At 37.8% G+C, this 16,818-nt stretch overlaps 2 protein-coding genes across 5 annotated transcripts in view; one reads left to right on the top strand and one right to left on the bottom strand.

Annotated features, from left to right (window-relative positions):
• ESF1 (ESF1 nucleolar pre-rRNA processing protein homolog) overlaps nt 1-10,938 on the bottom strand; it is a 66,922-nt gene extending 55,984 nt beyond the window's left edge. Inside the window, exons 1-6 of one of the 2 annotated variants that reach the window (XM_032859200.1) lie at nt 10,858-10,938; nt 8,642-9,323; nt 4,958-5,349; nt 3,823-3,936; nt 1,824-1,924; nt 690-842 (exon numbers count right to left, since the gene is read on the bottom strand). In XM_032859200.1, the coding sequence (XP_032715091.1) occupies nt 690-842; nt 1,824-1,924; nt 3,823-3,936; nt 4,958-5,349; nt 8,642-9,281 (1,400 nt within the window). In that variant the 5' untranslated portion in view covers nt 9,282-9,323; nt 10,858-10,938. Of the gene's footprint in view, nt 1-689; nt 843-1,823; nt 1,925-3,822; nt 3,937-4,957; nt 5,350-8,641; nt 9,324-9,606; nt 9,627-10,857 lie in introns of those variants that run through there. The other variant, XM_032859201.1, reaches the window with a different exon arrangement.
• A 114-nt stretch (nt 10,939-11,052) lies between these two features.
• NDUFAF5 (NADH:ubiquinone oxidoreductase complex assembly factor 5) overlaps nt 11,053-16,818 on the top strand; it is a 29,468-nt gene continuing 23,702 nt past the window's right edge. For 2 of the 3 annotated variants that reach the window (XM_032859203.1, XM_032859202.1), the window contains exons 1-2: nt 11,053-11,274; nt 13,890-13,930. In XM_032859203.1, coding sequence (XP_032715094.1) covers nt 11,053-11,274; nt 13,890-13,930 — 263 coding nt within the window. The remainder of the gene's footprint in view (nt 11,275-13,889; nt 13,931-16,818) is intronic. The other variant, XR_004382877.1, reaches the window with a different exon arrangement.

The raw sequence follows: 16,818 nt of genomic DNA on the forward strand, positions 1-16,818 counted from the left end.
CTCAGAACTGACATTTACCACCATTTAAGGTTTTTCAGCTTTGGGCCAGTGAAACCTGCACATGGGGTGAAAATAATGCCTAAGTCTGAAGACAAAGCCAGCAACACCATCCTTTCACTGAGCATATAGAGCAGCACCATCCAATGGAACTTTCTGTGATGACAGCAATGTCCTATACCTGCTCTGTCCAACATATGGCCAGTAAGTACTTCAAATGTGTCTAGTGATGAAGCAAATGAATAAATTTAAAATTTTTTAAAATTTTAACTAAATAGTCAGATATGACTAGTAACTACTGTATTAGAGAGCACAGGTCTAGAGGAACCAGTTTATTAGGAAATTCCTTTGCCGCTACCTTGGTGCCCTTTTTCAAAGTTAATTCACCTGGCTCCTAGTTCTAAAAGAGAGTTGCAAAGAAATATCACCGCATATAAGCCATTATCCTAAGAACATTGCCAATACATTGGAAATTCCAGATATAAATGTGGAGTGACTCATACAAAACACTTTAAAATTTTCTCATTATAGCTTTCTTTGTTGAGTGATGTTCCATAGGACAGAGTTCACCTAAAGCAAAAAACCCTCTTTTACAATATGAAACAACAGAAAATACTACAAGTCTAACATCTTACTTCCTACAATAATATTATTGCTACAAGATAAAACTGGCAAGACACATACTGAATTACCTTAAATCTATGAATGAACAACTACTTTCGAATTCCAGGCCATCACAATCCTCATAAATTTTACCAGCTGTTTCAGGAGAGTCACAGTCTACTACTGCATAATAGTATTTGAGTCGTTTGAATTGATAATCTCTCAATTTTTCTCTAGAAGTCCTAAAAGGTAGAAAACTCATTAAGCTTACTTATTCAGGAACACAAATACCTACCTTCCTTTAAAAAATAAATGTGATTATTTCAAGAAAAATATATTATAACCTGGCTTTCATCCCAATCCATCTTTCCTTCAATTCTACCTTTATAGGCATTAGATATTTAAGCTCCATTTATTATTCTGATAATATATTGATTGAAATTTAGTATCCAGAAAAAAAGCATGTGAGAATTACATATGCTTACTCATAATTTTAATTCTTGAACAGTCTTTTTTGTTTTGCTACCACCTATAGTCTCTCAAGTAAAACTCCTGAACAAGATCACTGTATTATAAAATAAATATGCTAGGAAAACATTAGCTCTAAGTACAAAGAAATTCCTAATCTTGAAAATGTTTATTCCAGATTTATGTGTTGTCAAGTCTAAATGGTTATAAGTTTAATTTCATTGAACTACAATACACTCCTTGAGGGTCTTCATTGGCTGTTCTGCCACTAATCTATTTAACTACCGTTTTTATTACGTGCACATATAGCTCCACCTAGTGGTTTAAAAACTACCTTAAATTTTTTTCTATACATTATGATGATAAAAACTTTTTTATTTAATCCTTAAATTTAAAAAAAAATTATATATTTCGAAGGCAAACAGGGTTTCAGTGCCACATATATGGAAAGCAACATTCCAGGAAAAAAGCAAAACTTACTAAAAGCAAAGAGGTGAGAACCTTAAATCAGTCTAATCATGAAATGTTTTTCAAAACTCAGTAATTGTTTTGGTGAATATAGAAATATGAATATACACACAAAAGGTTGTTGGAATAGTGTGCCACTTCTGATAGACTTTAATCTGCTTGCAACTTGTTTTAAACTATGAAAGGCAGGCATAACATATACTTTAGTCCCATTAAAGTGACCAGAATTCTGAATTAGCAACATGAATTTAGGAGATTTAGTTTTATTTTCTGTAACAGGTTAATACCAGTCCTTTTCAGGGGCATCTTCAGGAATACTTAATAACTCTACTGGTCCTTGAACTTGCTCTTCCTTCATCCTCTCCTTTCCAAACTCCGAAGGATATATCTAGACACACAAAAAATAAGATCAATGTAATTTATACTTTACTTTTCTTAAAACATCCAGACCTGTCAGGGTCAGGAATTCTGAGAGTTACAAGCGAACTCGATGAAAACAGCAAGGATGACTCACTTCCAAACCTACTACAGGAAGCTAAAACACCCTGAGGAATCTCCTTAAAAATAGTTTTCACTGGAGAGTAACAGATATGGAGCTTGAGAACAAAAATAGATTTATCTCCTGCATACGTCAACTAGAACAAGATGGTCCTGGGATCCAAAGGAAAAATTAAGAAAAGCAAAAGAAGACTCTAAGTGCTCAAGGAACTTAAAGTACGTACACACACACACACACATACACACAAACGACTAGGTTAAATAGTTGGCATAAAATACACAAAATGATTAAGGAAGTATATAAAACATAAAGAAAAACAATTTTGTTTTCTCTCTTAAGTCATATCATTTATCCAATGCCTTCTTTTAAGAAATACTTTAAATAGAAAAGAACTGATTGGAATCTTACCACACAGTTTAGAGGGTCTTGGTAAAAGAAAAAGGATTCACCCTCACTGGGATTTGGTAATTTCGTATGTTGGCTACTTTTGAGAAAAAATAAAACTGTATTAATTTGTATTATTTTGACATTACTGGGCTTAATATATTTTTGCTAACCAATACATGCTTTTCTGAGTTCTCTGCAATATGTATTTGTTACATACAGGATTTGAGTTTTCCTTACTAATTTGAGTGGCAATAGGTTTTGATGTAGAAGTTTTAAAAACATATGTAGTCACATTTGCTGATTCTGTTTTTCTAAGTCTAGAAATTCTTACCATGCATTTGCTGAAACACAAGATTTAATAGAAACACAATTCTATTTTATTCTGCTTCTATGGTTTGAGTTTTAACTTTTTTTTCCTTACTTTATCTGGAGTTTATTTTGGACTATGATGAGGTGAAGATCTGAACTAAGCTCTTTATACAAAGACTCACTCATTTGTCCCAATTCAAGCTTACTTTGGCCTGTATTATATATAATATGAATTTTTCTATTTACCTATCTCATTCCATCAATTCATCTTTCCATTTTTAACCAAACTTGTTAACTTTTGTAGTAATATAAAATGTTCACATGTTGTACCTCACAGAGTGAATCCTTTTATACTGGTATGTTTTCCTAAAAATGTATTAGTCATTCTCACTTATTTATTCTTCTAGATGATTACTGGTATCCTTTTTCTTTGATCTGAACTCAGTTTGTAACTAAATACTTAATGCGAGCTTCTTTTCATTACATCCTTACAACTACCCTAGGAAATGCTATTGTTACATCCGCTTGTCAGGTGAGAGAACCCATCTAAGAAATTAATAAAATGCCTAAGATCACATGGCATATATCAGGGTCAAGATTTGAATGCGGGTCTAGAAAAGCCTAGATTCTTAATCACTAGGCTTGCTCTCCAGAAATATGGTATCTCAACAATTATTTAAATTTTTCAAATTTATCCAGTGTTATAGTTTACTTCATATATATCATATATATTTAAGGTAATTCCCAAGGATTTTACATTTCTGCTGCTAGCAAAAGTAGATTATTCTTAATTGGTTAAGAATTGAAGAATGCAATTTTAAAAATATTTATTTTACTTGCCCCTTTACTGAGCCTTATAATAGCTTTTCAATTGTATTCTTTAGGTTTTTAAAATACATAAAATCGTATAACCCATCAAGAGCAATAATTTTACCTCTTCCTTTCTAACTTTTACATCTATTCTACAAGTTTTGTGCCTAACTATACCAGACGACTGCCAGATTATTTTTCCTTATAAGGAAAACTATGACTTAAAAAAGGATTAAACTTAAAAATGTTTAGAAATATTTCAAAATGACATCAATTCTCACCTTTACAGAAAATATAACACCCCCTTTAGGTTTAAATGAATTGAACAGAGCTAGCAAATCTTTTGCCTTTAATCTGTCCCAGTCCATGTTGCAAACTGCTAATCGACGTGTAACCTAAGAAATGAGAAAAATTAAATATTAAATAATCTTTATCATTCCCATCACTTGCAAAGTATATAAAAAAATAATGTCTTCTTTCCCCCAAATTCTGAAATCACCAATACAGTATTTATCTAAGTCGTTTCAATATGTTAAACTTTGCCTGAGTCAGACAATGGTAAAAATGTCAACAGATAGATAAGCACTTTCTCTTACTCAGTTCTTTGTTCTTGAATCAGAACTTGGTAATCAGTTGACTTTTTTTTTTTTTTAATTTTATGTATTTATTCATTTGTCAGAGAGAGAGAGTACAAGCAGGGGAAGTGGCAGGTAGAAGGAGAAACAAGCTCCTCACTGGGCAGGGAGTCCGATATGGGACCCAATCACAGGACCCTGGGATCATGACTTGAGCCGAAGGCAGAAGCTTAACCAACTGAGCCACCTGGGTATCCCAATTGCTTACTTTTTAACAACCAAGTTTGTTAAGCTATTTTGCTACCCATGCATTAGTATGGAGATTGAGTATGTTACCCTAAAGCGTTTCTAATAGTGCAGTAGGAACTGAAATATAAACTACCAGCTACAATAAATATCTTCTAAAAATTTCATGTGACCTGGGGTGCCTGGGTGTCAGTCATTACGGGTCTACCTTTGGCTCAGGTCAAGATCCCAGGGTCCTGGGATCGAGTCCCACCATGAGGCTCCTTGCTCAGCAGTAAGCCTGCTTTTCCCTCTCCCACTCCCCCTGCTTGTGTTCCCTCTCACTGTCTGTCACATAATAAAATCTCAAAAATTTCATGTGACCTTTAATTATTTCTTTAACTAATCTCTATTTGTTTGGACAAACATCTAATTTATATAGCTACAATCCATATCAAGAAGTTTTTTTGTATCAAAAAGTTTCAATCAGAACAATCATTAAGATTATTTACTAAAAAAAGTTTTCCCACTCAGTTTAATGACATCAATTCTACCATCTATAAAGGTTACTTTTACTATGCTTTTCACAAATAATCTTATTTATTCAAAAGTTCACCTCATCAGCCCGAGGAGCATCTTTATCTAATTCTCTCCAAGCATGCTCAAAACCAGAGTCCTCTGGCAGTAAATCTGCCATATCTTCTTCATCTTCAGAACTAGTTTCAATATTTCCTTTACCCCTTGCAAGATCAGGGCCACTGTCACTTTCATCATCATTGTCACTATCCTCATCTTCATCTTCCTCCTCATCACTTTCATTTCCATCAACATCATCATCATCATCATCAGCTGAAGCTCTACCAGTGTGTGTAATTCCATCTTCAGATTCCTCATCACCTATTTCACTAGCACTTTCTGAATCTTCCTCCACAGCATCTTTGTCAACCATCTTACCACCTGTAGAGTTTTCATAACCATCACTGTCTCTTGTCATTATTAGAGGAATCACTGCAAAAAAGATTAAAGGAGGGAGAAATTAAGAAAATGCAGACACAATTAAATTGAATCCAACTTATTTTGACCTCAAATCCAGGAAGAATATAAGTTGTGTTGTGGATGAGATCACATATGCAGAGCAAAACAGTAAGTTTTCTGCTAAATCTTGAACTTACTAACTATGGTTAGCGATATATGAAAAGACTATTTTTACTTAAGTTGGATTTTTTTTAACCCACATAACTGAAAAAACTCATTTTCTATTTCTAAAGCAATCATAGGATTCTGCTGTGGGTATGTGAGTATGTTGATATACAGTACCTTGCACATTTTATTCACCTTTAAATTGGAACTTATGTTTCTGCTTATAGGCTCTGCTTGCAGAATTAAAAGAAAAAAAACATTAAAAGCTTAACACTTGGAATGAAATTCGAACTTATGTAATAAGCAGGGATAAATGACTTTATATGTACAACATCTTTTGGTCCTATAGTCTTATAATGGTCATTTATTTACTAAATATTTATCATCTACTATGTAAAATGCATTGAGCTCAGGAAAAGGAAAAGGGAGGGGTGCCTGGGCAGCTCAATCAGTTAGGCCTCTGCCTTCGGCTCAGGTCATGATCCCTGCGACCTAGGATTGAGCCCCGCATCGGGCTCTTTGCTCAGTGGAGAGTCTGCTTCTCCCTCTCCCTCTGCCTATTTGTACTCTATCTTCCTGCCAAATAAATAAATAAAATCTTTATATATCATAAACATGTTTGGGTATATCACAATTTAATCAAGTCCCTAATGATTTATATTACTTTTTAAATTTTAAAAACAATGCTAAGGTGTACATTTTCCTTTTTTAAGATTTTATTTATTTACTTGACAGAAAGAGAGAGACAGTGAGAGGGAATACAAGCAGGGGGCGTGGGAGAGGGAGTAGCACGCTTCCCACTGAGCAGGGAGCCAGATGCCAGGATGGATCCTAGGACCCCAGGATCATGACCTGAGCCGAAGGCAGAGGCTTAACAACTGAGCCACCCAGGCAGCCCTAAGATGCACATTCTTTGCACAAATGTGCAATCATTTACTTAAAATAAGTTCTTAGGAGTGCAAGTGCTAGGCATCAACATTTACGACACAAAATACCAAATTGCACTCTCTCCATCACCTTTACCTTGTAGCATTTAAAAAGCTCTCTGCAGGGGTGCCTGGGTGGCTCAGTAGGTTGGCACCTACCTTTAGCTCAGGTCATGATCCCACAGTCCTGTGATGGAGTCCCACATCGGGCTCCCTGCTCAGTGGGGAGTCTGCTTCTCCTTCTACCCGCTTCCCCCTGCTCATGATCTCTCTCTCTCCCAAATAAATAACATCTTAAAAAACAAAAACACCTCTCTGCACAGAGTAGTTGCTGGTAACTGATGAATAATGAACAAAAGATGTTGTACATATAAAGTCATTTATCCCTGCTTATTACATAATGCCTTTCTGGACTGTGGAACAGATGTAAACTACTGGAAGCAACATAATGCAGTAGAAAGCTTTTTCGAAGACATGAACTGCAGGCCCAACTCTGTATACCCTCACATAAATCACTTTAGTCTTGTTTCCTGATTAAGCTATCCTAATTTCTCAAGCTTACTGAGAAATTTCAGTAAAAAAAGATAAGCAAAAAGATTCTGTAAAATCAATCCAAAGGAGTATATGGATATGTTTTATTAATCCAGTGCCCTAAATCTAGTGAATCTGAAAGATGCTAGACTAATTTACCTCACAAACAGCATCAAACCCTGCTGCTGTTCCTATTTTGACCTTATTCTCTAATTTCAGTAACCAAACTCCTATCCCTCTCCCTATACCTCAGTTTGCTGCCTCCTGGTTCCACTACAAAAGGAATGAGATCCCACTCTGACCTCCTAGTCCCTGCTATCTAGAATTCTATCCACTGCCTAATACCTCCTATCTTTCAAACGTGATCTCAGCCTGTCTAGTTCTCTCTGACTTTTTCCCAATATCTATCTTCCTTGAATCTTGTAATCATGGCCAGGCTTTGGCTCATCTTAATTTTCAGTTAACAACATAAACAACAGGCAACACCAACACTCAAAATTTCTTGCTACTGGAGGAGACACCAAATTTTAACAAGCTCAGTAAACAAGTAAGCATGAACCAGAACAGATGTTTCTTAGTTCCAAACAACCACTTCTAGTTGTATTACCTACTTACCCCTTCAGAGACCTTATTATCTAATTAAATGGGAATACTGATCTCTTCTGAACATATCCAACCACATCTTTGCTCAAAGTCATTTCTATATAGAGTACTCTGGTCTCTTGATTTACTTTTTCCAAACCCATTGGTACTTCCCTTAAGAATTTCTCTGGTTACCATACCTTGAGTGATCTCTGCCTCTGAATTCCCATAGCCCTCTGCTAAACACTTTATATGGCACATACTGTTATTTATATTATATTACAGATCTAATTTCTTCCACATTAGATCTGTGGTGTCCCACATGTAGCCAGCAGCCACATGCAGCAAGTGAGTACTTGTAATGTGGCTCGCCCAAATTCTATACTTCAGATTAGTATGAAAATAGAATGCAAACTATGCCATTAAAATTTGATTTGATTACACATTGAAACAGTTGGCTGGTGCCACTGCAGAGTTTAGCAGGCTTTTATTTGCAATACAGGATCTTATGAAGGGCTGAAATCAAGATGAAATCCACTCAACTAGCTATGCACCTTGCAAAGGTGCTGTGTCTACTCAGGGGGAATAAGACTACCGCTTCACTCAAAGATGCTGTCCCTTACCAAACTGTGAACTCTAGGAGTTCTATGTATCCAAAAGGGCATGACTTTATCTAATTTGCACAGGCATCATATAAGCTAGCAATAGCCACAAGATGGGGAACCATGTCTTACTCACGTTCTACCTGCCGCATATTAGTTACTAAAAGTAGTTGAATGAATGAAGGATGAATACACAACTCTACTAGCCCTCTTCAGACACACCTCCTCTTACTATTGATGACTACATATAACACTTGATCTGGTTAAAGAACACTCTCACTAGTGCCTACCACAAATCAAAATCATTGCTTAGCCTCAAGTTTTTCTCTCCTAGCCATTATAGCACCAAATAAAAAATAATCATTATGGGGCATTTTTTTTCTTTCACAGCTTTATGCTCCCAAATAAGCATTTGATCATTCCCATTAGACCATGAAAATGCATATATGCCTTTTTAAAAATATCAGTCTAGAAACAAATAATGTAATATAAAAGAACCTATCATTCTTTCCAACCAACCTGATTGCATTTCTCTTCTTGCCTCAGAGTGCTTGACCTTGGGAGATTTCACAATTTCAGAGTGGCCCAAGTCTCCTGTGCTTAGTTTTCCTTTGGGACATGAGTCTGTACAATGCTGAATAATGCTTTTTTTCTCTTTTGTACTTTGTGTAAATTCGTCTGTATCTTTCTTGGGAATTGTTTTTGACTCTACCTTCTTAGATATGCATGACTTTTTCATTTTCTGGATTCTGTCAGAGTTATCTAAATCATTTTTATCTCCAGAATCCTTCTGATTAATTTTCTCGGTTTCTTTCTTTTTCTCCTCAACTATATTTTTTGATTCTATTTTGTTGTTAATCTGGGTTTTTTTCTTCTTCATCTTCTTTTGGTTCAATGCTTTACCATCTTCATCAGATAGATCTGAATCAGAATCTGAAAGATCATAAAAACGTTTCAAGTCCTCTGTAGTGCTGTGGTTGATAGGGCGTCCTCTTTTATCCACAGCATAATTCAACTTGAACCTTTTGTCATGAAACATTGCTCGAAATCGCTTGTCAATTTTGACTTTTCGGTCCTTTTCCGGCATTTCCCAAAATCTTGGATCTTTTGTAACCCTCCTAAACCGCTGGTCACTCATTATTTCTTGTTTGGATGCCATTTTTAAATGTCTGACTGGACAAATGCTTCAAGAAATCAAATCCTAAGAAGTGAAACAAATATTATGATAATGAAGAATTAGTTAAAAAAAGATACTTAGGAAAAAAATGCTTATTCACAATATAGTCTAAGTTAAATATAAATAAAGGTAACACATCCAATTTCATTTCCCAAACTTATTCTGAGTCACATACAGAAAAGCAAAAACTATCAGAATATCCTCTTTTGATTATAGAGCATTTGGAGAAATAAATTTAAAACAAAACCAAGCAGAATTCCAGGGCTTTACAGAGGGAGACAAACGCTTACTAGACAATTGCACTCACTTGGAATTTCTACATTCTTTTTGTATACCTGTGTACCTGTTCCAAGTTAAAAGCTAATGTAATCAAAAGTTTCCCAAGCCTCAGTTGATCCTATTTGTTTCTTCACATTCTGGTCCCACTCTTCCTGTTAGTCCTTACTTCATGCTACTACTCTGATCAGTCCTTAGCTGTACAAGGCTGGTCTCCTAACTAAATAGACTCAAATCAATTCAGATTCGATTCACAAAACTCCCTCTTTAAATCCGACCATCCTTCAAAAACCTGGTAAATTTTTATCCTAATTATTAACAAACATCATTTCTCTCTATAATTTATTATATAAGGCCCAAGTGGGCTGATTCTCCCCAAACATATTAGACTGTGTGTGGGGGGGGGGGGGAGAGGGAGAAGGAGAGAGGGAGAGAGAGAGAGAGATTAGTATTTTTCCCCATCTCGATTAGATTTTTGCAGAGCTAAGAGTCAATGATTTTTTTTTTTTTTAAAGATTTTATCTATCCATTTGTCAGAGAGAGAGAGAGCGCGCGCACAAGCAGGGAGAGCAGCAGGTAGAGGGAGACGCACGCTCCCCGCTGAACAAGGGGCCCATGGGGAACTCGATCCCAGGATCGTGGGATCACGACCGGAACCGAAGGCAGGCTCTTAACCGATGAGCCACCCAGGCATCCCAAGAGTCGTTGACTATTATGAACAAAAAGGAACTGATCAAACAGGGTAGCAATAGCAGTGCTTTGTTCTGAAAACAAGCCTTGAATTTTTCCTTAAATTTGAAAACAATTTTTATAAATCAAAAAAAGACACATAGGTTTCAATGATGCACTTATACATGAAGCATTTAGCCCTCTAAACAGTTAGGGACCGAGGTTAGGTACCATCTCATCCAACTGTGAGTGGCAATGCATATAAATATTTACAACAAAAGCATTCGATAAACGTCAGATTTTCAGACAGAGATGGGTGACCTGACCTCACCTTCCGATGCCCACCTTCACTCTCCCCTCTAACCACCCTCTAAGGCGGAGAACACCACGGTGGTGCTAGAACGGCGATCTCCTTCCCAAGCCCAAACTTCAAGGCACAGCTACTGGGCTGAGGCCCCTCAACAGGACCCTGTGGAGGACCAAGAAGTCTGAAAAATGAGACTGGAATGGGAAAGAAAAAAGGCGCAACCCCTCATGAATCCAAAGAAGACCCTGTCAAAAACCGGTTCGGCACCCTCCACAGCCCATCCTCTTGAAACCCAAACCCACTCACCTCCTCGGAGCTCTCGCCGAGTCTCACGTGCGACCCACACCCACAATCCTCTGCGTGACGCTCCGCCGTGATGGCAAGAGAGCTCGGCCAAACTACCTCCCCTTTCCTTTCTGCGGCGATCTTCGGCGCAGGCGCGGGAGCCGCGGTGGGGCATGCGCAAGATAAGTGCGCCGGCAAGTGGCGTCTCCGCTGGACATGCTGCGCCTCCGCGGTTTCTGGGTCTTGAGACTGCGGTCTCCCGCAGCTGGGGTCCCAGCAAAGAACCTCGGCCTCAGGGAGGTCGCCTCCGGCGTTTCTTCCCCGGGCAGCACCTCGCCCAGAGCCCTAAATATCTTCGATCGGGATTTGAAGAGGAAACAGAAAAACTGGGCTGCCCGGCAGCCTGAGCCGATGAAGTTCGACTACCTGAAGGAGGAGGTAAGTCCGCGGGGCAGTGGGAGAGGACGGCCCCTAGTTTTGGCGCCGGATGAGGGGCTCCAGCCAGGCCCCAGCCGACCCCACCTGAGCCCACTTCGCCCCATCTCGCCGGATGACCTTGAGCAGCTGCCCTGCCTATCTGAGCGTCTACTGTAATCACTGAGGGGGTGGGTAAGGATATTTGTACGTTGCTATTCATTCATCCATTCATTCACTCACATTAAATATTGCTTGAGTTACAGCTCTGTCAGGGGCAGAATAAGACCGCTGCCTTCAGGAGATTTCATTCTTGTGGGCGTCGGTGAACAAGAAATGTAATTTCAGCCAAAGAAGTAAGGTGAGGTGCTTAAGTGAAGTAGTATAATGACTGCGATGGTCAGAGAAGGCCGCTCAGGTAGACGACATGATGAGGAATTAGGCAAGCTAAGATCTGGAGGGAATAGCCTTATAAGCAAAGGGAAGAAGAGTTTCTGAGGCGGAAAGGACCTTATTGAGGTCTCTACTGAAGCTTCGGTGAAGGAGAGAGTGGGAGAGGAGGTCAAGGAGGGCGCAGGTTATTAGGGCAGTAGAAGATAGGAACTGTGGATTTTCTCGTCCAACTGAACTGCCCAATCAGTATGATAATCACTGGCCACATGTGGCTGTTGAGTGCTTGAAATATAGCTAGTCCCATTGAGATGCAGTGCATCTGTAAAATGCTCCGGATTTCAGTATCTTAGTGTGAAAAAAGGATACAAAATATTTCATTAGTAGATTTTAAAAAATCTTGATTACATGTTGAAATTGTAGTTTTGAGGGGCGCATGGGTGGCTCAGTGGGTTAAGCCTCTGCCTTCGCCTCATGTCATGATCTCAGGGTCCTGGGATCAAGCCCCAGAACGGGCTCTCTGCTTAGCAGGTAACCTGCTTCCCCCTCTCTGCCTGCCTCTCTGCCTACTTGTGATCCCTCTCTGTGTCAAATAAATAAAATATTTTTTTAAAAAAGAAATGGTAATTTTGATATATTGTGTTAAGTAAAATATGTGAAAAATAATTTCTCCTGTTCCTTTTTACTTTTTAAAAGTGGCTATTAGAAAATTTAAAATGACATAAATTGTTCTCATTGTTTTTCTGTTGGTCAGCCCTGCTCTAGAGGAATGTGAACCTGTTGAATGGTTTTTTGGTTTTGGTTTTGGGGATAGGGGGTGGAAAATCAACCCTGGGGCTTGATCTCACAACGCTGAGATCATTACTGGAGCCAAAAATCAAGAGTCAGTCTTTTAACCGACTGAACCATCCAGGCACTCCTAGCCTGTTGAGCACCTGGATGTCTTTAAGTAGTGGGATGATAGGATCTGGTTTATGTTTTAGGAAAATTAATTAAGATAAATTAAGATCTCTGATTTGTACTCGTTGGAAAGATCTCTTCCTCTGCCCAAGTGGGCTAGAAACTGAGGGTTTGTACTCTCTGGACACACAGCACCAACTTCAGGCCTAAGTGAATGTTTCTTTGGGAATGAATCAAAATTGATGTTAAGTGTAGTGAACTCTTAAAAGCCAAAGCAAGAAACAGTTTTTGAGCTCCTTTGGACAGAACTCTGTGCAAGTTTGGCCTGACTAGATGATTGACTGTGTTGGTTCTTAGGGCTTATAATGACATGTACTTAGAAGATGTATATTTCTAACCACTCTTCTCCAAGCAAGGTGTGTAGATTATGACTTGACTGAGGCCTTATCAATCTGTAGAACTAGAGTAAATGAGGTGAAGTATACGAATGTTCTTTTTGTAATAAACAAGTTATTCATAATAAGAATGATATACAAAGTAGACTCCTCCAGGGAAAGACTTCTGGTATACCTCTTTCCCTTCCCCTTCTTTCCCCCCAAAGCAAATACACATATGTTCTGAACCTCCAAGTCCTAGTAGAAGCTCTGGGGTGTTTATGAAGGAATAGTGGAATGTGAAGAATCTTGGGCTCTCACATCTTTGTTCCTGACAGATGAAGCTAGCCTGGCAAAAGGAAGCACTTTCCTTATGGCCTCTTCTAGATTGGGGTGGGACTGGGAAGAATAGCATGAAGCGCAGTTCCTTCAGATCTGACTCACTTTCTAATTTGCACGTGTTCCTTGGAAAAGTTGTTTACTTGTTTAGTTGTTTCACAGAATTTCCTATGAGTCTTCAAATAATAGAGTTTTTAAGTGATCATTTATACATTGATCTGTAATAAACCCTAGCTCACAATATTTTTTCACTTTCATATACTTCATGCTAATATCTCTGGACAATAATGTATCTGTTATACTCCTGTTGCTTCTTATCCTTATAATCTTATATAGAAAGTAGAATGTAAAGGCCAACGTATACATACATATTCATGGATAGTTAGTCTTGGATTCATTAAATGGACTTCTGAAGTAATTCACTTCAATTTGTTTCCTGGGATAGTATAATTTATTGTGTTTATAATTTATGGTCAGATTTATATATTTGTGGTCAGTTGAAAATGAGATAGTGAGAAGTGCTTAACAATATGTAGAAACATAAGTAACCTGTGGATTATTGAATACTGAAAAAGTGTTGCTCCTTTGTTAAACCTATTCAACTTGTATACATCATTGCTGCTTGTAATCCTTCAGGTTGGAAGTCGGATCGCAGACCGTGTGTATGACATCGCCAGGTATGTGATAATTATCATAATAAAATGCAATTAACTTTTGGCTGAAGATTCAAGAGATTGAATGTTGAGAGCTTAATGTTTTGAATGGCAGAATCTGAAGGAATTTATTACCAGGATTAGTGATTTTAATCACTTTTTAAGTCTCTCCCTCCCCCCCTTTTTTTTTTAATTTGAGAAAGAGAGTAAGAAAGAAAGCAGGAGCACAGGGAAAGAAAGAAGCAGACTCCCAACTGAGCAGGGAGACTGATGTGGGGCTTAATCCCAAGACCCTGAGATCATGACCTATGCCAAATGCAGATGCTTAACTGACTGAGCCACCCAGGCGCCCCAGATCGCTCCTTTTTTATGTCTGGAGAGCGAGTGTTCTTTTTTTCCCCCTTGTTGCAAAAAAAAAAAAAAAAAAAATAGAAGCACAACTCATAGCTTCTTTATGAGCTTGAATGACTGATTCAGTTTCATTTGGCTAAAAGCCAGTAATGAAAACATTGCTACAAAAATGAAGATGAAAATTGACCACCTGTGAATTTTTAAGATTTAATAAATCTAATTTAACTACAATTAACAACAGAATCTTTGACTAAGTGAAGGAAAGAGTCTACCTAGATTTATTCCCCACTCAGGTTATATGAGACTTTGGCCATTTTATCTTAAGTATTGTTAATGGCAGTAGGTTTCTATGACAATTATATAGTGGCAGATTTGAGAACACGTTGATGAAGTATTAAAACCATGGGTGCCTGGGTGGCTCAGTGGGTTAAGCCTCTGCCTTCGGCTCAGGTCATGATCTCGGGGTCCTGGGATCGAGTCCCGCTTCGGGCTCTCTGCTCGGCGTGGAGCCTGCTTCCTCCTCTCTCTCTCTCTGCCTGCCTCTCTGCTTACTTGTGATATCTCTCTGTCAAATAAAAAAAAAAATTATTAAAAAAATAAAACCTTGATGAATTCATTGCTCTGTATTAGGCATAACAAAAATTTTACAAATTCAAGTTTATAGATGTGTGGCAGGAACCACATAAATAATAGTTAAATAATGTCTTTACTGTAGAATTGTTCTATGATGTTAGCAAATCACTTTTTTGTGCTCTTTTTTTCCTAAAGACATCCATTAAATTAGATCAGCATGGGATGAATTTATTACATTTGTTTATAAAAAGGGGAATTTTTTTTTTTTTAAATCAAAAACTCAAGTCATTTTTTAGAGATATTCTTTCTACTTAAAATAGTTTAGGGATGAATTAATTTCATATGGTAAAAAATGCTTGTTACAGATAATCACCCCCATTTCATCTGTTTTATTCCATTATTTCAAGGATCTGAAACAAATAGCTAGTTCTCTGTACTGCAGTCATTTGCCTGGATTTTAGGCCATTGATTAAAAATGAAACAAATTTTCCAAATTAGTATGGATTTTGCAGTCTTTTATGTCATAGTACTGAGCAAAACATCGATCTACAGAGAGACTTGGGATTGTGGCTAAAAGCATGTTTTAAACTAACATTAACTCTTTATAACTAAATTATTAAAAATACAGTCTAAAAAAATACCAGTGTAAATGCCCTTGCACTAACGTTCTATTGTTACAAAGTATAGTTTATATTGTCCACACTGATCTCTGTTGATTCTTAAAAAACTTAACCCCACAGATTATTAAGTGTCTTCTTTGTGATATCTGAAGTCCATTTAATTACTTTTATAAACTGGGGGCTCCTGGGCGGCTCAGCGGGTTAAGTGTCTGCCTTTGGCTCAGGTCATGATCCCAGGGTCCTGGGATTAGGCTTCCTGCTCAGTGGGGAATCTGCATCCTCCTGTCCCCCCACCATGTGCGCATGGGCATGCACTCTCTTGTCTCATGGATAAATAGATCTTTTTAAAAAACTGTTATAATCTGTGATAATAATAACTCATAACCAACTTTTGTTGAGCATTTGTACTATGCTAGATACTTTAAATGCACCATTTCATAAAATTCTCTTGAGGGAGGGAGTAACTTTTTCATTTTATAGATGGGGAAACACTCAGTAAGATTAAATCACTTGTCCATGGTCACAGAGCTAGTAAATTGCAGGCCCAGAATTCTAAATCTTGTCTTTCCGATCCCAAAGCTTGTATACTTTTATCATGTCATACTGCCTGTGTTCACAATCAAGATAGAGGGCATTATGTAAGTAAATGGTTCTTTCTCACCACCAGTTCTCTGGTGTTCTATATTTTTGACGTAAGTTTTTAACAGAAATTGAAAAAGGACTCCTAATTTTGGTTCCAGTAGAAAAAATGTTACTAGTGGATAAAACTTTTAAGTTTTCTTGTCAATGAAATTGGCTCACAATTAGATGTGTGAACTGGTTTTGTATATACTTAGAGGAGGCAATGTAGTATGGGAGATAATAATTCTCGTTCAGCACAGTGAGATACCTCCTCACACCAGTCAAATAGCTAAAATTAACCAGTCAGGAAACAACAGATGTTGTTGAGGATGCAGAGAAAGGGGAGCCCTCCTACACTGTTGGTGGGATTGCAAGCTGGTGCAGCCACTCTGGAAAACAGTAGGGAGGTTCCTCAAAAAATTGAAAACAGAGCTACCCTATGACCCAGCAATCACACCACGGGGTATTTACCCTAAAGATACAAATGTAGTGATCCGAAGGGGTCTGTGCACCCCAATGTTCATAGCAGCAATGTCCACAATAGCCAAACTATGGAAAGAACCAAGATGTCCATCAGCAGATGAATGGATAAAGAAGATGTGGTGTATACACACACACACACACACACACACACACACACACACACACACACACAAAATATGGAATACTATGCAGCCATCAAAAAACCCGAAATCTTGTCATTTGCAACAACATGGATGGAACTAGAAGGTATTTTTTTTTTTTAAA

The sequence above is a fragment of the Lontra canadensis genome, unplaced genomic scaffold, assembly GCF_010015895.1.
Source record: "Lontra canadensis isolate GAN:19392208 unplaced genomic scaffold, GSC_riverotter_1.0 scaffold16, whole genome shotgun sequence".
NCBI lineage: Eukaryota > Metazoa > Chordata > Mammalia > Carnivora > Mustelidae > Lontra > Lontra canadensis.